This window comes from Aegilops tauschii, chromosome 4, assembly GCF_002575655.3.
Source record: "Aegilops tauschii subsp. strangulata cultivar AL8/78 chromosome 4, Aet v6.0, whole genome shotgun sequence".
Lineage (NCBI taxonomy): Eukaryota > Viridiplantae > Streptophyta > Magnoliopsida > Poales > Poaceae > Aegilops > Aegilops tauschii.
In genome coordinates, this window is record NC_053038.3 from 71368396 (window position 1) to 71393173 (window position 24778).

Sequence of the window (24778 nt, forward strand, 5' to 3'; positions counted from 1 at the left end):
ACTGTTTTGACCCGATTTGTCTTTTTTGCCGAGGCCTACACAGATATCCAAATGAGTTGAATTTTGGAGCGGACCTCACGTATCAACTTATCTACCACTCAAATTTTTTTTGAATTTTTTTGAATTTTTCTAGTATTTTTTTTGAATTTTTTGCTGATGAGGTGCAGATGAGTCCGGGCTCCAGGATGAATTTTCGTTTATAGAGGGAGTACTTTGGTGTACGCTCATGTGATTTCTTTCAGAATCTCTACTCCTAATGGACGAGTTGGTTGAATAGTCCCCCCACTTTCGTCTGGTTTTTTTTCGACTGGTTTTTTTCGTCCCCCGCACCCACCACACGCACGCAAAAAAAAAAAACCACCCCGCACAAACACCTCTCGTATCGATCCCCTCGAGGAGAAGCCGTCGCCCCCATCTCCCGCTCCGCCGCCGCCCGCCTTACCGTATCTCCCTCTCAGCCACCTCCACCACCCCCACGCTTCTCCCCATCGCCGGATCCGCTATCAGATCGCCAAGGTTAGGCGGCAGAGCTACACGTCCGCGACGCGCTCATGCTCGTCAAGGAAGGGGCTCCCGATCGAATCTGCGCTCACGCGGCTTGTGTGCCATGGCCGCCATGGCATCCATGGCCGACAAGAGGGGACCCTCGGCCTCGGCCATGGCCGCCTGCTTTGGACACGGGGTCGCCACATCCGACGCTGCCAGCGCCTCGTGGACCGCCATCAGGAGCTCCAGGTCCGCCGCTATCGAACTCTACGGCCATGGTCACCACGTCCATGGTCGATCAACTGATCTGATCTGATCACAAGTTCCACAGGAAGAAAATCTAGAAATTCTTGCGCTGGATGCAGTAGACGAAATTGAATGTACACGTACGTGGATCCAAGTCCGAGTTGGGAGCGCCATCGATCCGACGAACGTGCAAGGAATTTCTGAATCCAGGACTTCTATTTGAGCATGTATGTTCGTTGGTTATTCAATTCAATTGTTCGTACAACAGCAAAAAATTAGCACGAATTCCAGTAGTTGTGTTTGCTTCTTTTGAAGGTGGATCTTCTATTCTTTCTAATAGTTGTGTTGCGCAAATTTCCAATTATCTGAGTATATGTCCTATAGTTTCCTTTAAAGAAGAAGAAGAACATGAGGCTGGTACTGCATCTGTCCTAGCATGATGAACTTTGCTACAGTCTTTGTGGACAGGTTGACGACAGGAGCTGAAGTACGTTTGAACAAACGTTTTCTTTCAGTTTTCCCAAGAAGAACATGAGGCTGGTACGACAGGGGCTGGTACTGCATCTCGTCGGCGGAAGGCGAAAAGAATGGCGGCGGCGGGCAATATGGGAGAAGACGGTGCCCTGCCTGACAACGGACTCGAATTTCTACTGGATCCGGTTGACAGGTAATTGATCCGTCGTATTCTTCCGATCTTTTCGCCCTGCATACATGAGAGCGGACTATGGCAACCACGGGCCTTTGATTTTTTAGCATGCTGTTGGTTTCCGATCAGAGAGGTGGTTGCGGACGTTGAGGTGCCAGATCCGTTGGCGGCGAGGGACTTAGTGGCGACAGACATGGCTGGCGCCGATTCCTCATGCGCGGTTGTGGTTGGGCACCTCGGCGGAGCTGCTGAGCCCCGGGATTCTGGCGGCAAGAGGAAACAGTAGTCAACCCAGTCCGTGGAATCGACCGGGAAAGTGAACACGGAGGCGCCCAGGTCGACCAGAAGGTAAAAAGTAAAATTAGAGTTCTGAAACTTTCAGACAGAATGGTTTTGATTTTTGCAAGCACTGTCACATACTTGTGCATGAGCATATATGCCCGGTGCTGTGATTACTCGTTTCAGCTGGGTATCCTCGTGATTTTTCTGGTCATACTAATGCGAATTGGTGTTTCATATATACGACTAGCCAAGAAGTTTTTAGATGGATCATGTCATAGATGGACTAGCCAAGATTGTTTTTAGATGGAGTGACGAGTGGCACCTGCAGTTCTAAAGGAAATGTTAGGGTAAGAAGGTTTAATTCAGCACGCAAAACACATAACCATTGTACGACCAGACAGTTGTGGCACAACAGAAAACTATAGCTACAACTTTTCTATTTAATTAAATTTTTAGTTGACGATAGTATTATCTATTTTATAATTTTTAATGTTATAAGACTCCAATCCAATGCAGAGCTTATGCCCGTCATTGGCTTGTCTCCCCTGGGCTGTGCATCCAGCTCCAGCGGGTTCAGCACGACTGAGGCAGCAGTGGGAAGGAAGATTATTCGGTAGGATGGCGCTGACAACATATCGGAGATGCGCCAAGCCTTGCTGCGACCTAGCTTTCTTGTGCTTGCTCTCCTTCCCCAACAACAGACCATCATGGCCCTCCCTTTTGTTGTTCATCAATGGGGGTCATGTTCACATCAGAACCTTCATCAGCACAATCTTCATGAATTTTCCATATTTGTCATATCTCTCTGATTGTCCAATGCAGATCATGTTGTTAAAAAGTGAAACTTCTGGGTTGATTTCAGGTTTAAGGCGTAAAGACTTTTTTAGTTTATGTTCGTGCTGGAAAATTTATGTTCATTGTCGCACCAATCATGTCGGAACCGAATTTATTTTCATTGTTTCAGTCCAATTCATCCTTAGAGGGAAAGTGTGGGCCTTGAACTGAAGGAGAGGCAAATATGTTTCTGTTCATAGTTAAATTGGTTCTTGATTTGAAGAGATTATAGAGCCACGTAATTTTGTACCCGAGCACTGCCAACTGTCGACGATTTGTATTGTGTGTTGTTTTACAGTACCTACTTGCCAATATTATTGTGTTGTTTCTCCTAACAATTGTAGACATGAATACATTTTTGACGAGGTGAAGACAACAGAGATTGGAGGTATGCGCTGGGCTCTTTGACACAAGCTAGGGAGGAGTAAGCTGACTGCATAATGAGAAATGTTGAAGTAGTCCAAGGAGGAATGACACACTGGCTGTGTGTGTGATGACCTTAACTCTGAAAAATGAGTTTTTCTTTCTTTCTAAAATCTAGAGTGGATTAATTCTACAAGTATCCTGAGTTTCTGATATGCTTTGCACATCCACATACGTGACAGCTGCAAGTTTAACCTGCTCTGAAATCTCAGAGTTTGTTAGAAGAAACTATATTGTTGATGTGGCTCTTTCACAGTTTTCATTTCTAATAAAATGTGAAGGTGCAACTATCCTGAAGAATGATTATGTAAAAAGAAAGTTGTATCAGCATCGAAGTGAAGAACTGGTGCGGCAGAGCGCACCTTTCCTTCTTGTAATGATACCATGTCCAGTGAATGCAACACCTAAAACGTCTGCATATAAAATTGCAGTTCGTGGCCGTGCACCTCTTGATACAGCACCTTGTCCTGGTAGAGTCAGTCCGCTGGAAGAAATGATCAGGAGGTATGCTGATAAGCCCATCCGATAATGTAGGAAGCCAGAGATTAGGATGAGTTTTGACTCCTCGGGGGAAGCTTACATTTCTATAACCTGTATTCTTGAGAGCTTGTACTTGGAATAATATGTGAAAAGAGTCTATAACCTGTATTCTTTGGAGCTTGGGTTTCGAATAATATTTGGCAAGAGTGTCTCAACGTCGTGCGAACAAAGTGTATGAAGGAGATCGTTTGTGTAGCACTCAAAACTGGAAGACCACAATTTTTTTTTTCAAGGCTTGCACTGAATTTCACTTCTAAGCTTAGCCAAAAATAATTGTGTCTTTCTTTTTTGAGGGGTTGGTATTCTTTTTTGAACAACAGCGGCTGGTAGGTGGGATTCACACACACAACCGAACAGGCAGGCCTAGAAAATTTCCTGATCCATCCACGATTTCCCTGGGACGACGGACTTGTTGAACGATCAATTATTGCGTCGGGTCCATCCTGGAATACCACCACAATACTTCTGCCGGATACGAGACTAAATACAGAAAACACATAGATCCCGAGTAAAGTGGGTGGGCGTGATTTCAGGACCAGATGTGCTGAGGATCAGAAACGAATTTTCCCATATTATTGTATAGATATTGACTGCAATATAGGAAAGTCTCGGATTCATAGAAGCGAGGGGAGCAGCTGACCAATGGAAGGTGGCCTGCGGGTTGAGGAGCTCGGCGGCGAAGAGAAGCCGTCGGCGTTGGGGTGCACCACATGATCCAGGTGTGCACGGCGTGGGGATGGTATCCAGGACACCGAGCTGGTTCCCTGAGCGCATGGGACGGAGCCCACCTCGCGCTGCAAGGTGCGTGCGAGTCGCCGGGCGTGGCCACAACCAGAATCAGACATTGTGCGCCACCGCGCTGGGGCGGGATGAAGGAGTGGTACAACAATGTAGGGCCAGCGGGAGCCGGAGGCGCTGCCTCTTACTGGAAAGAGAGCCACCGCCCTTGCCCATCGTTGCCGGCCTGCCGCGGCGAGACGAAGGGGAAAGAGTGAGTGGCCAGGGAGGAGTGAGAGCGTTTTTTTTTTGAAAGGAAAGCGGTAGGGGAAGCCCCCCACAGTGAGTTTTTTTTTAAATAATAAGAATCCAAATTCACGCCCATGAGGACTTGAACCTGGGTGGCTGGGTTGTACATCCACTCCACTAGCCAAGTGAGCTAGGCTCACCTCCCTAGGAGTGAGAGCGTTGTGGTTGTTTTAGATTTTTTTTCCTTCTTTTTTTGTCCCATGGCTGTAAAATTTCCTTTATCATTTTTTTGCTGGAGGCGCATAACATGTGAACTGAGGTTTTTGAGCTGAAGTTGACGAAAAAGGGTTTTCCCCGCTTTATATATAAAGCAACACTGAGTACATCAAAGAACCAATACAAAACACACAAGACTACCGCACACAACGCACACACCCAAGGCAAGATACAAAGGTGCCGGGCACCAATAAACCACTCCACCCACACCAAGCAAACTATGGAGATCGCTTGGCGCCGATGGAGACCTGCACCGTGAAAATCGAGAACGAAGCCAGGTCTCCAGAACGATGCCTCCTAGAAAGGTACGACCATCGAAGTCGCCACCGCCTGATCCAGAGGATGAGGTTTTCACCTGGAGCAAAACGACCGGAGTGAGAACGCCACGACGGGGCCTTCAGGAAGGGGTACGACGTCGAGTGTCGTCACCGCAGTCGGCCAGTAACGGAACTGGGCAAGTTGAATACCCCAGCGCTCACACACCACCGTCGCATCTAAGCTCTGTCAACCTCCCGCCACCCACGTAGCCATGGTTGCTTACCCGCACCCAAGAAGCACGCTCTGCCCACAAACGCCACGCCTCCCACAATCAAGGCCGCCACCCTACAGTCCAACATCCCCACGACCCACCAAGGCACTGGCTTTGGCCTTCCCAGAACCACAACCACCGGCGCACTCGAAATAAAGCAACCCGGCTGAAATTCCAATATATATATATATATATATATATATATATATATATATATATATATATATATATATATATATATATATATATATATATTACAACGGTTATTTTCGCCTGGTATTCGATCAAGCATGGGCGGTAAATTTATACATTCCATTATCATAACATTCAAAACACAAGAATTTATTTTTGTTTTCACTATATTCAAGATAATATTAATTTAGGAAATTGCAAGGATGTGTCTGGCCATTTTGTTTTTTATTTTATGCCCTGATGGAACGGTAAAAGACTGGTTCATCCGGTTTGCATGATGAGTATTCTTCGTTACACATTGTAAGACCTTCGATGTGAAGTATTCATATATTGCTTGATTATGAAGTTTTCAATATACTTGCTCAAATATCATGCAAATGAAGCTAAAAATAACATTTCTAATATTGTGCGAGAATTACTTAAACGCGTCAAGTAGATCTTAATTTGTAACCGATTTTTAGTTGGATCATCACTGTATGTATACATCGTCAAAGTGCCTTTTTATCAATTTACATTACATATGAAGTGGACTTATATTATTATCAGATTATGCCTGTGTTTTTTTTTCTCTACATGTAAAATTTAACATGCATTATGTTTTATATAACACCATAAAAATATATCAAAAGCCCGTAGCAACGCACGGGCATTCTACTAGTAGAATATTACGTTCAAATCAGGCGACTGATTTCTCCCGATGCATCTGATCCCCTAATCAGACCCCTGTTTTGACGGATTGTCTCAGACTTTCTCTGCGTGTGTGGCTCCGCCTGGAGCTTGAATCATTTGCGTACGTGTTTTTCTTTTATGAGAATTTTTTTTATCTATTCATCTCCAATGTTTTAATGTCCATGGCTCTACATCCCAGTGTATTTGCTGCCATGCACTAGCTACAAGACACGACAAGCTTTCTATTAAAAACATGGCACTGCGATTGTTGTTATTAACTCAAGAGGGGAACGTGAAAGAATAAGCAAAAGTATTATTTGCCTAGTTCAAAATAAAATAAAAAGGAGCATTAGTTGCCTTTAAAGAAAAATCCGTGTGTTTTGCAAGCTGGACGTGTGCCACTGAAAGTCCGGGTGGCTTTTGTTACAAGACAGAAGCACGCAAATGTGTGATACAATAAATGTTGCAAGTCGGACGCTTGACGCTGCAAGACAGATCAAAGTTGCTGCAAACCGAGCGAACGTTGTCGCAAGGTCACACGCCGTTTCCCCCCACAAAACCATCCACCGTTTTTTTAGCTTTTTTTTTTTTGCAAAATTTGGACTGCCATGTTGCAAAGCGGGCCACGTGGCGCTACGTGCTGCACGGCCGAATACTTGACGTTACAAGGCCCAATGTACGACGCTACAAGGCTAACAAATTGGGAGCTTGTCTAAAAAAACAAATTGGGAGCTCTGACCAGCGCCGGTTGGAGTTTCTGGCGCCCACGCGGCTCTTGGTGGGCCGGCCCATCACGAGGCAGAAAGCAAATCACTCAGCTCACACCTATGTACGCTTGATTGTCTCAAAAAAAAAACCTATGTACGCTTGTACGCCTTGCCCACCAGATCGACCAAAGCGTGACGAGTGTTTTCACAAATTTTCAATCTCCGCTCACAACTTTTTTCTTCATTCAGAGATACCTGACTGATCTCGGCCAGATTTCTGTCAAGAGGGTTCTAAAAAAAAAGATTTCTGTCAAGAGGGCCCAGGTTCTACCTCAAGCTGACATAGGTGTTCGGCAGCAAGTTTCTAATGCTGGTCGTAGATGGACTGCTCCAAGCCAGGGTTCAGTGAAAATACATGTTGATGCAGCAGTGGGCAGGCATGGAGACAAGGGAGCCATTGCGGCTGTGTGTCGAAGTGAGCACGGAGAATACTTGGGATCTTCAGCAGTATGTTTTGCATATTTAACCGACCCCGAGATCCTTGAAGCGCTGGTCTGCGGCAAGGGTTTGTCTTTAGCAGCTGACTTAGCTTGCCGGCAGGTTGTATTATCAACGGATTGTGCAGCTACTGTTGAGAATGTACAAGGAGTTCACAAAGGGATGTCGGGAATGATTATAAAGGAAATCCAGAAGAAGATGCAAAGCTTTCAAGAGGTACATATAGTCCATCAGAAGCGTGAGTTCAATGTTGAAGCACATGTTTTGGCCAAAGCTGCTATTCCTTTAGTTCCTGGGAGGCACATCTGGTTATCTGTTAAGCCAGGTTTTATTTGTATGCCATAAAACATTATGTTTGAATAAAGTGCTTCCAACCCTAAAAAAAAAACCTATATACGCTTGTTCATCTCCTAAAAAAAACGTACGCTTGATCTCCTTCTCTGAAAAAAATCGTACGCTCGTTATCCTTAAATTTAAGCTCGTTCTCCACTTCAATCAAAACAAAACATACGCTGCGAACCAACATGTGGTTGGATGGTTAGTGGGACAGTGGTATAACCCTGATGCTCGCATTATTCCTAGATTTATGTCAGGATGTCCGGCGATGCGCTTTCAATGCGAGGAGGCGCCTACAGTGACTTCATAAATCTCAAGATGATATGCCGGCTCAATCTCTCGAAGGTGCTCATAGAGGTAGATGTGCGTGCGTGCGTTCATAGGGTGAGTGTATGCACGTATGTATGAGCGCTTGCGTCTGTACTATGTTAAAAAAATATACGCTTCGTTCGACCGTTGACTGATCAAACGTTGACCTATGAAAAAAAGGCAAAAAATTGAAAAAAATCGACAAAAGTTCGTGAATTCAATAATATTCACAGATTTTAAAAACAGTTTACAAACTCCAAAAAAAATCTCGAAGTGGAAAAAAGGTCATCGAAATCCAAAAAACACTTCACAAATTTGAAGAAAGTCCATCGATTTCAAAAAAGGTTCACAAAATTGAAGAAGTTCAATTTTTTTTTAAAAGATCACAAATATGAAAAAAAATGTTCATGAAGTTGAAAAAAATCATCTATTTTGAAAAAGCATTCATTGATTTTGTAAAAAAGTTCATCCGTTTTTAAAAAAAGTTCATTGATTCCCCAAAAAAGTTCACGAGTTTGAAACTAAGGTCATCAATTTTGTAAAAAAATCATGGAAATTCAAAAAAGTTCATTGGTTTCAAAAAAGAGTTAATCGATTTAAAAAAAAGTTTATTAGAACTGAAAAAGTTCATCGGTTTTAATAAAAGTTAATCGAATTGAAAAAGAGTCCGTCAAATTTATGTGAAATTACTAAATAAGTCTCAATGCCTGGAGAATTTCGAAAATAAAATGCCTGGATAAGAGTTTCCAAAATAAATTGCCTAGGGGTTACCAGGGTACAAGGCTACAACCTACACTCCCACAGATAAGGGCTGTCAAAAACAAAAAACAAAACAGCTACGTTTGGTTTGTTAACATATACTGTATGTTACAACTGCTGGAGTACTCATCACAGATACAATGAGTTAGCAAACATGATGCCACGGCGTAAGCTCTCACTCGCCGATCCAAACTTGCTCTCAAGGTTGACCTCCCCAACAGCTTCAGCAGCGGCTTTTAGCTGGCAAACAAATTAAGTCAGTTGGTACGACAAAGGAAAACAAAGCAAGCTTATTTTCTTGACTATTTACAGAACTTTGTAATAGGAAAGTAAAGTGTTGGGCATGCAGAAAAGGCCAAAGAAGAAAGTCAGATGCCAATCACAACTTCTATATATGGAGATAAACAGAAATTGATAACATTTCTTACATATCTAGCTACAGTCCAACTTGTTCATCATATTCAGTCATGTCACAGTTGAGAGTAAATGTTGACAGTTTATGGACATTTCGCTAGAAGGACATGTCACACTTGTATTCACATGCACATTGATCTAATGGATCAATCAAAGGCAGATTTTTTTTTATTCGCATGCACTTTAAGTCAAATGGGATAACCAAAGACAGACACTCTCATTATCCAAGTGATTTTAGTAATAGTGCCCAGAACCAACAGGTGGTTTACCTGATTCAGAAATTCATCCAGCCTCCTAACTAGCCGTATGATGCTTCCTTCAAAAATGTCAGTCATTTCTGTCACCTCTCCGAAGGTGGCGCCCTGTGAGGAAAATGTTTCAGGACTCTACACATAATTACTACAAAAACTGCAGCAGCAGTACAGATGCAGAGTATGATTGCATCAGATGTCGAGATTATGCATGATGAGAATCAATGTCACAATTGGAAATAAGATATCTTAATGCCCAGAGAATTTCCAAAAAAAAGGAACACAAGATCTATAGTTTAATGAACTGCATAGTCTGACCAACCTTTGACCAGCAGTATATGACGTCCATCAGGTAGGGTTTACAAGTTGATTCAACATATTCTTCAACATTGATGTCCAATTTGCATTCCCGTTGTACCTAAAACAAGAGTGAGAAATCAGAGTTCCCAATCAAGCATAGGGACCAGGGAGATGGGTGGCGATATAGTGATGATACAACAAGTATGCACCTCGGCTATTTTCCTTGCAGCCTCCTGGAGCTGCATCATTGGCTTAGAAAGCTCATTTCTCAGGCGTATTTGCTCACTTGATTTCTCACACGGAACAAAGCAGCTAACAACGGAAGCAACTTGATGATGATCAAGATCATTAAATGTACCTAGTCACATAAACATATTAATGCAATACTGAATGTAAAGTAAGCAAAAACTGAACCCACAGTCATATTAAACAGGTACCATTAAACATAAGTTCAGTGACAAGCAGCTCATCCCCAGTGTCTATCAAACAGGCAGCATGCCCCTTTAACTGGAGAACACCATCCGCATCAATATGACCCAGTATCTTCAGAACGCGAGACCGGTTTTTCAGTTCATCCCTAAATTTTTGTAGCTGAATGATGGAGAATGTGAGAACCCATTTAGCTGTTTAACAAGGATCAATCATACAAACATTCAACCAACCTGTGAATCCCGCATCTTTGACTTTAGTTGCTGAATTTCATGATTCAATTCAGCTTTTCTTTGGTACCATGACAGTTGCTGTTCACTTTGATCGGACTGAGACACAAAAATAGCAAAAAAAAAAGTGCATCAAGTAAAAATGGGACTGGGCATTTCTTAATTGAAAGGTGACAATAAGGCATACCTTATGAAGTGGGTGAGAACACAGTTTCTGCTCAAGATCCTCAAGTTTATGAACCAGGTCGACTAATTCAGGTTCTTCAATACCCATGTCCTATTAATTATACCAGAATGTCAAAAAATGACACCATGATTCAAAATGATCGCTTTAGGATGACAGGTGATTTATTTTTAGGAAAGAATGATCTGAGAAACTGGACCAACTAAATGTGACACGAAGGAATGCCAGCAGAAGGTAGAGCAAGGGAGCGCATCAAAGGGTTTGCAGACTAGAAATAAGCAGGTGAAGACCATATCAGTATTTTAGCTATAGCATTTGTTTTCTCCGTCTGCATATCATGCATGGACGATGTACTGAGGAAAAACGGATATGATATATCTCATCCGGAGAGCTGTGCTAATGAATGTACATCCAAAACCTGACAACATAAATTTGACTTCCTTTTTTTGGAACTCTGAGCCTCTCTAAACAAAAATGGTACTTGTAGTGCAAAATTAACAATGAACTTAAAAGAGGCATTATGTAAGACGAATTTTCACCGTAATTGGATTTAGCTTTGGAAGTCCTTGGGGGTAACGCTTTCCTAGTTCTTGAACTGCAAAAAGTATGTTTTGTCTTGCTTCAGGTGGTCGCAAATCAGATGGAATGCTGATTCTAATGCTGCTTAGACCACATACCAAAGGTAATGGTACAGGCACCTGCAAATATCTGAACATTAGTCAAAACTAAATTTTGGGCCAACGCTAAATGAGAATAATAATATGACTAGCAAACTGAAGATAAACGACCACAATAAAATCCTCTGTCACGATCTTCAACTCACCACATGCATTTCTCCCTTCTCCCCAGGGCGAGGTGGGCATGGCTTTGAACGCAATCCGCTCTCACTCAAACTAGAAGAACAATGAAGCAAGGTATCCACTATATAGTTATTATTGCGGGATGCACTTAATGCAGGGGGGAGGCTACTAGATGCTGGAGGTTTCTTTACAACATTTACAACCACACCCCATCCCCAGTCTGTTGAACCATCCCTCACCTTAACCTGCCATGATGCAAATTACTCAGTGAAATGGAATCTGTGTAAATTTTACAGAATCCACATCATAAGTCATAACAGAGCAATTCATCAAAGAAGGAAAATGATGAACAGAAATACACAGTATTCATAGTGTGTGTTGTTTCTTATCAGTCATCCTCAAGCAAGAACAGAACCTAGGAGAAATAGTTACGTACCAGCCTTCCAGGAACCAAATATAACAAAGCTCTCTCTGGTCTAATCATCTCAGACATGATTTTCTTCTCAAGTTCAGATATATCAAGCCCTAATTTGTGATATTCAGCAAGATCATTCTGTACAAGTAGAGGTGATACATTGTTAGTCAAACAGAAGCACAATAATGTATACTACAACCGAAATAGCATACCTCTCCAGAAGAGCCCAGCAAGCTAGCTTCATTTTCCAACCTTGTAATCTTCTGAACCACTTCGGGTAATGCCTGAAAAGCAACGGAAGCTCATCTTTGGCATTCAAAAGGATATGTCATAAAAGGCATCTTTAAGGTTGATACAGACCTTTTCATACTGAAACTGGTGGAATGAATTCCGGATCACATGTTCAGCAGTAAATTGGCCCTCCGCGCGACTCAGCAAATTCAGAATAGTGTAGTAGCTCAGTCGGAAAGTACTGATGAGAGGTGCTGGTTTACCTAACACCATGTCCTTGATAACACTCATTTCCATCTGAAAAGTTAAATTATGTTATGACCAAAGGCCAAATGTCAAACTAAAGGAAGCACGTGAGCACAACACAAAAGCTTTAGCGCATATATGTTGCATAAGAATCACGGTATGCAAAATAAATCTCGAAAAGCAATTCAAGCATGAATATGGAACAAAACAAGTGTCTTGCAGGACAGCTTCAATAGCGCAAAATGAATGTTAACACAACTACTAAGAATTGGAGCAAATTAATTTTGCGTAACAAGTATTGCAAGCTAAGTAAAGCTTGTTATGAGAATTCAAGCATGAACATAGAACAATGTCTCTTGGGAGGACAACTTCAACAGAACAAAATGACTCTTCAACACAACTACTGAGGTGAGAACTACGAACAGCGCATGTATCTTTCAAATGCAAAGTTCAATAGTCTAAAAAATTAAGCTTATAATGACTTCCAACTACATGCCACTGCATACCCATAATTAACTAATAAAAACTGTTAGGTTCAAATATCAAACTGGTAAACATCTACCAAAATCAGAACCATGACTACAAGTAAAATAGCAATGATTTGCGTTTGACAAAAATAAAGCAGTAATCAGTTACCACATTTAATTATCATAATCAACGCAGAAAGACAACTGCAATTTCCGTTATGATAAGTAATGGAAAGGGGTTATGCCCGGTTCAAAAAAAAAGACAACTGCAGAATCTGAATGGGGGATGCATTTGATCAAATTATTGTAGTAGAAAGACATACAAATTCCACGCACAATCATCGTGCTATATAAAATATATTAAGAACAAAGAAAGTTGTAAGGGAAGACTACACAGCCTTACCTGTTCATCTATCATTATAACACAAATGCCACGTTCATCCTTGCCACGCCGACCGGCTCTTCCACTCATCTAGAAAGAAAAAACAAAATTATTGTGAGAAGGGCTTGTACATTCTATTCCACCTACTAACTCTACATATATATGCCTGACTTCACTTCATGTACATTAGATTTACCTGTATATATTCTCCAGAACCAATAAAACGGTTACTATCACCATCCCATTTCTTGACAGATGTAAAGACAACTGTTTTTGCAGGCATGTTCAGTCCCATGGCAAACTGAAGAATAACAATCATGAGTTAATCAAATGCTGCTACTAAAGAGTGAAAATAATTCCAGAAAGTATAAAGAAATAGTTATCTGACTTTCTCTATTTCAAAAATAAAAAATAGAAGTCCCTTTGAGGAGTATAGTTCCAAATTATGCACATGTCAATGGATAAAATAAGTTTAGTGTCAAGTGGGACAATGAGGTTAAAACGCGCACCGTCTCAGTAGCAAAGAGAGCTTTCACAAGACCTTCTTGGAAGAGCAATTCCACCAGCTCCTTAATTATTGGAAGCAGTCCAGAATGGTGTACTGCAATACCTCGTTTAAGAAGAGGCAACATCAACTCTATAGCAGGTAAACCTCTATCTTCCTCGCTTAAACAGAAAATAGCACTGCGGAAAACCTGTTCAATGCTATCCTTTTCTTCTTCAGTGTTGAAATCAAGTTTTGACATCGACATCGCATGGTGCTCACATTCCCTTCTACTAAAGCTGAAAATAATGACTGGTTGAAACTTGCGCTCCATAATCATCTGCAAATTAGCAATCATCAGAATTAATCAGGGATAAGACTGGAAGAAATTAAACCAAACTATAAAACATCAACAGCTAAACAGTGAATATCATCAATAAGTGAGACATGAATGTTCCCTAGTTTTTAAAGCCAGCACGTGGTAAACTACAAAATATGCATGCTTGTACAAGAAAGCGTAAACCATCTATTTATTTGTAAATTCAGAAAGCACAATAAAGCCAGAATTTATCTTGCACTAAAGTATGTCAGTGGCTGCCTACCTTGACAATTCTGTATATGTCAGAAGTTCCAGAAGCATTCCCGCCTTTTGCAATTCGACCACTGGCTTTAGGCCCACCACTCTTCTTCCCATCTAGTTGACTAGGTTGCTTCGCAAATGTGTCTTGCAGCTTCAGAAAATTATCCTCCCTGAACTGACCATTTTCATCTACTACGAGGTAGAGACCAGACCCACCTATTGGGAACACGTAGTGCTGTAACGGTGTCGGCCTGAAGTCTGTGTACACCACGTGACAAGGCTGCTTGTGCAGATTGCATATCCACTCAGCAAACTCGGTTGCATTCGACATGGTAGCAGAAAGAAAGACCATCTTGATGGCAGGGGGGAGGAAAACTATACTCTCTTCCCACACAACGCCTCTCTCCCGGTCCTTCATGTAGTGGATCTCATCAAATATAACCCAACCAACTTCCTTGATCACCTCGGAACCCCTATAGAGCATTCCCCTCAGGATTTCCGTCGTCATGACCAGGCAAGTAGCATTTGGCTGAAGCGTGACATCACCAGTCATCAAGCCAACATCAGAAAACTCCTGGCTAAGCTCACGGTACTTCTGATTGCTCAGAGCCTTCAGTGGAGAGGTATATATAACCCTCTGCTTGTCTCTAAACGACATTGCAATGGCGTACTCAGCAATGGCCGTCTTCCCCGCAGAGGTGTGAGCTGAGACCAAGACAGATTCGTTCCGCTCCAAGCAGGCGATCGAGACAGTCTGGAAGGGGTCGAGCTGAAACGGGTATGTCTTGGCCATGTCCCCGTTAAACACAGGGTTTGAAAGGGTCCCATGTACGGCCTCGTCCTTAGACAAATCATAGCCATTGGGGGCAGCAACCTCATGGATGCACGACCGGGCGAGGTTCTGACGTTTGGCAGCCGAGCCAGGCAGCGACTGATGTCCATTCATAACAGCGGCAGCGGAACTGTCCTCGGAATCCAGCTCGGGTGCTTTGCGCTTGCTGGTATTTTCCACCTCTTCCATCTTTTCGATAGGATTTACCTATCACATTAGAAACATGAGCCAATTGCAGCGGTAGAATATCAGAGGCATTACTTGCATTGCATGCCTAGAAAGAAAAGAAGACATTACTTGCAGACATGAATGGGTAGGAGCAGCAGAGCTAGACTGAAATTACAGCTTAACATATCAAGGAAGTTCTGGATATGGCAAACGATGGCCAACTTGCAACATTCCAACACCACAGTACCAGTTAAAACGAGACTAAAACCCTAAGCCGGAAACGGAGCATCCCAAAAGCTTCGTAATATACTTCCCACAATCACTTGCAGCAATTCCCACCACACAAAACGGATATACAATTTAAAGAATTACTAGAGAAAAATGCCAGAATAAATTGACTGGGAATACAAAAGCGGAATGAATCGAACCCAGCAAGCTACATAGCATGGGGAATGAGGTTCAATTGAACCTTGGAACATCAGGAACCTAAGAATCAGCATCATCCCAAAACCCTAGTGGAAAAACTGCAGAAAGGGGCCCCATAAGTCTTTTCCCCTTTCCTCGTGCTCCTGTTCTCGTGCGTGCAAACAGCTCGGCCTGGGAATGGTTTGGGAGGGAAACGGGTCCTACGCTCTTGGCACCTCCGCCGCCGTCGCAACGAACGCCGAATCGAGGCCCGGAACGCGCACCGGAAGAACGTGCCCGCGAGGAGCTGGAGCAATAGACAGATCTCGGCGAGGGCTTACCTCTCTCTCACTCTCTTGACGGCGAGGAAGGAGCAGCGCGGCGGGGAGGCGGCGCCAGATGAGCGGAGCTGGAGGAGGCAGGCAACCCCTCTCGCCCGCCCTTCGCTCTTGATTTCTGATGATGGGGAGCGTGGTCGGGCAGCGCTCCGGCCGGTGGCAGGCAACCCCTCTCGCTCGTCCGAACCCGTCGCAGAATCGCCGATGGGCACCGAGAATGGGTTCGGACCGAAAAGCCCAAACCAAGCAGATCCAGTGCAATTTTTGGCCACACCACCATCTCGGTACATTCTTTTTTTCCTTAAAAAAAACAAATGTCAGTACATTCTGACCGCAGGGACTATATCTCGCTTGTTGCGAGACTGAGACCTGCCTTGTCTCTCACGCTCCCTGAAGCAGTTTTGAGAAGGTTCTATGGACCGGTTTTACAACCTCTCATGTGGTTTTTTCTTCTTCTCTTTTATATGTGTTTTATCGGTTTTCACTGTTTAAAGTATTTCTTTTTTTCTTTTTTAAATACATGTTGGGTTTTTCAACACATGTTGTATATTTTTTTATACATCATGTAACATTTTTTTGACACATGTTGAACATTTTCTAAATACATGATGAACATTTCTTTAAATACATGTTTGAACATTTTTTAATAAATTTTAAATATTTTAAATACACATTGAACATTTTTTGAGTGGTATGAAACATTTTTTATATTATGCAAACATTCTTTTTGAAAATTGCAAACATACTTTTGGAACATGTGGACATTTTTAAATGTTATGTATATATTTTGGATGGTATGAAACATTTTTACATTGTATAAAAACTTTTTTAAGTGTCATGAACATTTTTTTAGAAATGTGTGACACATTTTATTTTTAAATATTACGAACAATTTTTTAATAGTATGAAATATTTTAAAAATTTATGTATTTTTTATTGTTGTATATTTTTAAAAAACATGATGAACATATTCTGAAACACGTGAATATTTTCTAAATGTCATGATTTTTTTTTTGAACTGTACGGACCTTTTTTAAAAAATTGTACAAAAAATTTACACCACATTAACACCTTTTAAATGTGCAGTAAATATTTTTTTAAAATTATAAAAATGATTTTTGAAGTATATGTACTTTAAATATTTTGAGATATAAACAAAACCTAGTGTATATGTGTATCTACCTGCATACGTGTACGGCCTCGTGTGCGTGCGTGGTTATGACTTAGAAATAAATATAGGGGCCATGGTCCGCCCCAAATAGGCTAGGCCTATTAGAGGGCAACCCCTGGAATAGGCGACATGGGCAACCCCTTGAGGCCCATGTAGGTGGCGCCCTTCACTCCTTGCCTTCCGTACAAATGGAGGGTGCAAGCAAGCAGGGGGTGTTGCCGTAGCGCGCCGGAGAGCAAGCGTAGGCAACCAAACTAAATAAGGCTACAAAAGTAGCTAGCTAGCCCCTACTACATCTGCATTTAAAATATTTACTATATTTCGTACGTTTCGGATATAGCAGGAGGGGCCCCATCTCTTTGGCCGCCGTCCTAGGGAAGGGACCTTCTCCTCCAAGTCGGGCTCCTTCCCTCCCACCTATATGTACTCACGGCGTCGCACCTATTGAACTCACAAGTTCCCGCAAAGTTTGGGCACCCCCTCCCCCTCTTATTTGTTGGGGATCGTTGCAGAAATTAAAAAATTTCTACGCATCACCAAGATCAATCTATGGAGAGACTAGCAACGAGAGAGGGGAGTGCATCTTCATACCCTTGAAGATCGCGATGCGGAAGCATTACAAGAACGCGGATGAAGGAGTCGTACTCGCAGCGATTCAAATCGCGGTTGATTCCGATCTAAGTGCCGAACAACGGCGCCTCTGCGTTCAACACACGTACAGCCCGGGGACGTCTCCTCCTTCTTGATCCAGCAAGGGGGAAGGAGAAGTTGGGGAAGAGCTCCGGCAGCACGACGACGTGGTGGTGGAGCTTGCAGTTCTCCGGCAGGGCTTCACCAAGCTCAACGGAGGAGGAGGGGGTGTTGGAGAGGGGGAGGGTTGCGCCTTGGGAAGGGTGCTGCTGCCCTCCCTCCACCCCTCTATTTATAGGGCGAAGGGGGAAGGGGGGCCGGCCCCTCCAAATGGATCTAGAGGGGGGGCGGCGGCCAAGGGGAGGGGGCTTGCCCCCCAAGCCAAGGGAGGCGCCCCCTTTAGGGCCCCCCCAACCCTAGGCGCATGGGCCCTAGGGGGGTGGCGCCCAGCCCACTTAGGGGCTGGTTCCCTTCCACATACAGCCCATAGGGCCCTTCGGGGCAGGTGGACCCTCCCGGTGGACCCCCGGAACCCCTTTTGTGGTCCCGGTACAATACCGATAAACCTCCGAACACTTCCGGTGACCGTATGATGACTTCCCATATATAAATCTTCACCTCCGGACCATTCCGGAACTCCTCGTGACGTCCGGGATCTCATCCGGGACTCTGAACAACATTCGGTAACTGCATACTATTTCCCATAACAACTCTAGCGTCACCGAACCTTAAGTGTGTAGACCCTACGGGTTCGGGAACCATGTAGACATGACCGAGACATCTCTCTGGCCAATAACCAACAACGGGATCTGGATACCCATGTTGGCTCCCACATGTTCCATGATGATCTCATCAGATGAACCACGATGTCGGGGATTCAATCAATCCCGTACACAATTCCCTTTGTCTACCGGTATGATACTTGCCCGAGATTCGATCGTCGGTATCCCTATACCTTGTTCAATCTCGTTACCGGCAAGTCTCTTTACTCGTTCCGTAACACATCATCCCGTGATCAACTCCTTGGTCACATTGAGCTCATTATGATGATGCATCACTGAGTGGGCCCAGAGATACCTCTCCGTCATGCGGAGTGACAAATCCCAGTCTCGATTCGTGCCAACCCAACAGACACTTTCGGAGATACCTGTAGTGTGCCTTTATAGCCACCCAGTTACGTTGTGACATTTGGCACACCCAAAGCATTCCTACGGTATCCGGGAGTTGCACAATCTCATGGTCTAAGGAAATGATACTTGACATTAGAAAAGCTTTAGCAGACGAACTATACGATCTTTGTGCTATGCTTAGGATTGGGTCTTGTCCATCACATCATTCTCCTAATGATGTGATCCCGTTATCAACGACATCCAATGTCCATGGTCAGGAAACCGTAACCATCTATTGATCAATGAGCTAGTCAACTAGAGGCTCACTAGGGACATGTTGTGGTCTATGTATTCACACATGTATTACGATTTCCCGATAACACAATTATAGCATGAACAATAGACAATTATCATGAACAAGGAAATATAATAATAACCATTTTATTATTGCCTCTAGGGCATATTTCCAACAGTCTCCCACTTGCACTAGAGTCAATAATCTAGTTATATTGTGATGAATCGAACACCCATAGAGTTCTGGTGTTGATCATGTTTTGCTCGTGGAAGAGGTTTAGTCAACGGATCTGCGACATTCAGGTCCATATGCACTTTACAAATATCTATGTCTCCATCTTGAACATTTTCACGAATGGAGTTGAAGCGACGCTTGATATGCCTGGTCTTCTTGTGAAACCTGGGCTCCTTGGCCAGGGCAATAGCTCCAGTGTTGTCACAGAAGAGAGCCATCGGGCCCGACGCATTAGGAATAACTCCTAGGTCGGTAATGAACTCCTTCATCCAGATTGCTTCATGTGCTGCCTCCGAGGCTGCCATGTACTCCGCTTCACATGTAGATCCCGCCACGACGCTTTGCTTGCAACTGCACCAGCTGACTGCCCTACCATTCAAAATATACACTTATCCGGTTTGTGACTTGGAGTCATCCAGATCTGTGTCGAAGCTAGCATCGACGTAACCCTTTACGACGAGCTCTTCTCACCTCCATAAACGAGAAACATATCCTTAGTCCTTTTCAGGTACTTTAGGATATTCTTGACCGCTGTCCAGTGTTCCATGTCGGGATTACTTTGGTACCTTCCTACCAAACTTACGGCAAGGTTTACATCAGGTCTGGTACACAGCATGTCATACATAATAGACCCTATGGCCGAGGCATAGGGAATGACACTCATCTTTTCTCTATCTTCTGCTGTGGTCGGGCATTGAGCCGTGCTCAATCTCACACCTTGCAATATAGGCAAGAACCCCTTCTTGGACTGATCCATATTGAACTTCTTCAATATCTTGTCAAGGTATGTGCTTTGTGAAAGACCAATGAGGCGTCTCGATCTATCTCTATAGATCTTGATGCCTAATATATAAGCAGCTTCTCCAAGGTCCTTCATTGAAAAACACTTATTCAAGTAGGCCTTTATGCTTTCCAAGAGTTCTATATCATTTCCCATAAATAGTATGTCATCCACATATAATATGAGAAATGCTACGGAGCTCCCACTCACTTTCTTGTAAACACAGGCTTCTCCATAAATCTGCGTAAACCCAAACGCTTTGATCATCTCATCAAAGTGAATGTTCCAACTCCGAGATGCTTGCACTAGCCCATAGATTGAGCGTTGGAGCTTGCATACCTTGTCAGCATTCTTAGGATCGACAAAACCTTCCGGCTGCATCATATACAATTCTTCCTTAAGGAAACCATTAAGGAATGCCGTTTTGATGTCCATTTGCCATATCTCATAATCATAGAATGCGGCAATTGCTAACATGATTCGGACGGACTTCAACTTCGCTACGGGTGAGAAGGTCTCATCGTAGTCAACCCCTTTAACTTGTCGATAACCCTTAGCAACAAGCCGAGCTTTATAGATGGTCACATTGCCATCCGCGTCCGTCTTCTTCTTAAAGATCCATTTATTTTCTATGGCTCGCCGATCATCGGGCAAGTCTGTCAAAGTCCATACTTTGTTTTCATACATGGATCCTATCTCGAATTTCATGGCTTCAAGCCATTTTTTGGAATCTGGGCCCGCCATCGCTTCTTCATATTCGAAGGTTCACCGTTGTCTAACAACATTATTTCTAGGACAGGGTTGCCATACCATTCTGGCGTGGAACATGTCCTTGTGGACCTACGAAGTTCAGTAGTAACTTGATCTGAAGTTCCTTGATCATCATCATTAACTTCCTCTCTAGTCGGTGCAGGCACCACAGAAACATTTTCTTGAGCTGCGCTACTTTCCGGTTCAAGAGGCAGTACTTCATCAAGTTCTACTTTCCTCCCACTTACTTCTTTCGAGAGAAACTCTTTCTCTAGAAAGGATCCATTCTTGGCAACAAAGATCTTGCCTTCGGATCTGAGGTAGAAGGTATACCCAATAGTTTCCTTAGGGTATCCTATGAAGACACATTTTTCCGACTTGGGTTCGAGCTTTTCAGGTTGAAGTTTCTTGACATAAGCATCGCATCCCCAAACTTTCAGAAACGACAACTTAGGTTTCTTCCCAAACCATAATTCATATGGTGTCGTCTCAACGGATTTTAATGGAGCCCTATTTAAAGTGAATGCGGCAGTCTCTAAAGCATAACCCCAAAATGATAGCGGTAGATCGGTAAGAGACATCATAGATCGCACCATATCTAATAGAGTGCGATTACGACGTTCGGACACACCATTACGCTGAGGTGTTCCAGGCGGCGTGAGTTGTGAAACAATTCCACATTTCCTTAAGTGTGTGCCAAATTCGTGACTCAAATATTCCCCTCCACGATCTGATCATAAGAACTTTATTTTCCTGTCACGTTGATTCTCAACCTCACTTTGAAATTCCTTGAACTTTTCAAAGGTCTCAGACTTATGTTTCATTAAGTAGACATACCCGTATCTACTCAAGTCATCAGCGAGGGTGAGAACATAACGATAACCACCGCGAGCCTCAACGCTCATTGGACCGCACACATCAGTATGTATGATTTCCAATAAGTTGGTTGCTCGCTCCATTGTTCCGGAGAACGGAGTCTTGGTCATTTTGCCCATGAGGCATGGTTCACACGTGTCAAATGATTCATAATCAAGAGACTCCAAAAGTCCATCTGCATGGAGTTTCTTCATGCGTTTGACACCAATGTGACCAAGGCAACAGTGCCACAAGTATGTGGGACTATCATTATCAACCTTACATCTTTTGGCATTCACACTATGAATATGTGTAACATCACGTTCGAGATTAAATAAGAATAAACCATTGACCAGCGGGGCATGACCATAAAACATGTCTCTCATATAAATAGAACAACCATTATTCTCAGATTTAAATGAGTAGCCATCTCGCATTAAGCGAGATCCATATACAATGTTCATGCTCAAAGCTGGCACTAAATAACAATTATTGAGGTTTAAAACTAATCCCGTAGGTAAATGTAGAGGTAGTGTGCCGACGACGATCACATCGACCTTGGAACCATTCCCGACGCGCATCGTCACCTCGTCCTTCGCCAGTCTTCGCAGCTCCTGTTTTGAGTTACAAATATGAGCAACCGCATCGGTATCAAATATCCAGGAGCTACTACGAGTGCTGGTAAGGTACACATCAATAACATGTATATCATATATACCTTTGGTATTGCCGGCCTTCTTATCCGCTAAGTACTTGGGGCAGTTCCGCTTCCAGTGACCGTTTCCCTTGCAATAAAAGCACTCAGTCTCAGGTTTGGGTCCATGCTTTGGCTTCTTCCCGGCAACTAGCTTACCGGGCGCGGCAACTCCCTTGCCGTCCTTCTTGAAGTTCTTCTTACCCTTGCCTTTCTTGAAACTAGTGGTTTTATTGACCATCAACACTTGATGTTCCTTTTTGATCTCCACCTCCGCTGATTTCAGCATTTAATATACCTCAGGAATGGTTTTCTCCATCCCCTGCATATTGAAATTCATCACAAAGCTCTTGTAGCTAGGTAGGAGCGACTGAAGGATTCTGTCAACGACCGCGTCATCCGGGAGATTAACTCCCAGCTGAGATAAGCGGTTGTGCAACCCAGACATTTTGAGTATGTGCTCGCTGACAGAAATATTCTCCTCCATCTTACAACTGTAGAACTTGTCGGAGACTTCATATCTCTCGACCCGGGCATGAGCTTGGAAAACCATTTTCAGCTCTTGGAACATCTCATATGCTCTGTGCTGCTCAAAATGCTTTTGGAGCCCTGGTTCTAAGCTGTAAAGCATGCCGCACTGAACCAGGGAGTAATCATCACTACGCGACTGCCAGACGTTCATAATGTCTTGAGTTGCTGGGGAAACAGGTGCGTCACCTAGCGGTGCTTCAAGGAAATATGCTTTCTTGGCAGCTATGAGGATAATCCTTAGGTTACGGACCCAGTCCGTGTAGTTGCTACCATCGTCTTTCAGCTTGGTTTTCTCTAGGAACGCGTTGAAGTTGAGGGCAACATTAGCGTGGGCCATTTGATCTACAAGACATATTGCAAAGATTTTTAGACTATGTTCATGATAATTAAGTTAATCTAATCAAATTATTTAATGAACTCCCACTCAGACAGACATCCCTTGTAACACCCCGGATGTACCTTTCCATATTTGTAACTCCAACTCTTGCCATTTCCGGCTATGTGTTATGATATTCCCTCCGTGGTCGGGTTTGTTTTTCGTTTTGCATTTTGTTCATGTCATGCATTTCATATCATGTCATCATGTGCATTGCATTTGCATACGTGTTCGTCTCATGCATCCGAACATTTTCCCCGTTGTCCGTTTTGCAATCCGGCACTCCCACCTCCTCCGGTGCACCCCTCTTGTTTTCTTTTCGTGAGCGGGTGTTGAACGCTCTCGGAATGGACCGAGGCTTGTCAAGTGGCCTTGGTATACCACCGGTCAAGTTTCGTTCCATTTGGAGGTCGTTTGGTACTCCAACGGTTAACCGGGTAACCGCAAAGTCCTTCTGTGTGTTGCAGCAAAACCCCTCTCTAAACAGCCCAAAACTCCTCTAAGTCACTTCCATGCTGTAGGTCGTTCGATCACGATCGTGTGGGCGAAAACCGCACCTCATTTGAACTCTCCTAGCTCCCTCTACCTATATATACCCCTCCCCCTCCGAATACATTCGCAGATCAAAACCCTAAAAATCTCCCTGCCGCCACCGGACATGTCCGTACCACGCCGGACGCTTCTCCACCGCCGCCCGCGTCCAACCAGCCGCCGCCACGTGTCACCGCCGCCCGCCCCGCGCCGCCGGCCCGGAGAGCCCGTACGGGGCCCTCCCGGCCCGTTCCTCCCGCGCCGCCGCCCGCTCGCGCCCGCCTCCTCGCGTGCCCGCGCCGCCGCCCGCTCGCGCCGCCGAGGCCCGAGCGCCGCCGCCGCCCTCCGCCGCGGTCGCAGCCCGAGCCGGCGAGCTCCGCCGGCCCCGCTCGTCGCCCCCTCCGCCTCTCCTCCCTTCGGCCGGCCGCCTCTTCCTCCTCCCCGCTCCGGTGAGCAGCTCCAGCTCCGGCCACCGGCGAGCTCGAGGCCGCCTGCTCCAGATCCGATCGAGGAGACCCTAGGTTGACTTTCCCCCCGTCAAAATATTTCCAAGTCCTTATATTTTCACAGTATATTGCTATGTTCATCGCATCATAACTCTCTGCATATAGCTCCGTTTCGCGCGTGTAATATACCGAAATGTTTGCCTCGTGATGCTCTTCATTTTGTTCCATTGCACCATGTTCATTTGAGCCCATCTTGATGCCCAAATCTCTGGTGCAAGAGTGCTAGTTGCTGTGATCTGCTGTTACTTATCAAAACTTGAGGATTTGTTATTTTTGTTGCATTTAATCTGTGCATCTTATGGGAATGAGCTCTACATGTGTTTTGTTGTATGCCATGCCATATTTACAGAGGTGTATGCCATGTATTTTTGTGATCTCTGTGGTGACTAGCACAAGCATGCAAACTAGGCGTCGTAATGTTTCTGATTTCAGAGACTTAGTATTTTCTCTAGGTCTGTGAC

General features: G+C 44.0%; 1 protein-coding gene and 1 long non-coding RNA gene across 6 annotated transcripts; one reads left to right on the plus strand and one right to left on the minus strand.

The window, feature by feature from the left end:
- Nucleotides 1-379: 379 nt before the first annotated feature.
- Nucleotides 380-3294, plus strand: LOC109733441 (uncharacterized). 3 transcript variants are annotated; one of them, XR_012181392.1, is made up of 5 exons: nt 380-735; nt 818-959; nt 1188-1399; nt 1508-1726; nt 2867-3294. It is a non-coding gene; the product is annotated as an uncharacterized lncRNA (long non-coding RNA). The 3 variants fall into 3 exon arrangements; XR_012181390.1 differs by having other exon boundaries at nt 2177-3207; XR_012181391.1 differs by lacking the exon at nt 2867-3294 and adding an exon at nt 2177-2516 and having other exon boundaries at nt 1508-2007.
- A 5320-nt stretch (nt 3295-8614) lies between these two features.
- LOC109733440 (DExH-box ATP-dependent RNA helicase DExH10) lies at nt 8615-16074 on the minus strand. Of its 3 annotated transcripts, none has more exons than XM_020292660.4 (17): nt 15858-16074; nt 14134-15150; nt 13557-13871; nt 13244-13348; nt 13069-13137; nt 12082-12249; nt 11934-12005; nt 11743-11859; nt 11330-11551; nt 11046-11204; nt 10510-10599; nt 10326-10421; nt 10101-10254; nt 9873-10021; nt 9686-9781; nt 9382-9474; nt 8615-8938 (listed from the first exon to the last, which is right to left on the minus strand). In XM_020292660.4, exons 2-17 carry the CDS (start codon nt 15130-15132, stop codon nt 8828-8830), a joined length of 3015 nt encoding a protein of 1004 aa, XP_020148249.1. In that variant the 5' UTR covers nt 15133-15150; nt 15858-16074; the 3' UTR covers nt 8615-8827. The 3 variants fall into 3 exon arrangements, with proteins under 3 accessions (XP_020148249.1, XP_073352401.1, XP_045083351.1); XM_073496300.1 differs by having other exon boundaries at nt 15241-16073; XM_045227416.2 differs by having other exon boundaries at nt 14134-15217; nt 15858-16067.
- Nucleotides 16075-24778: the final 8704 nt, after the last annotated feature.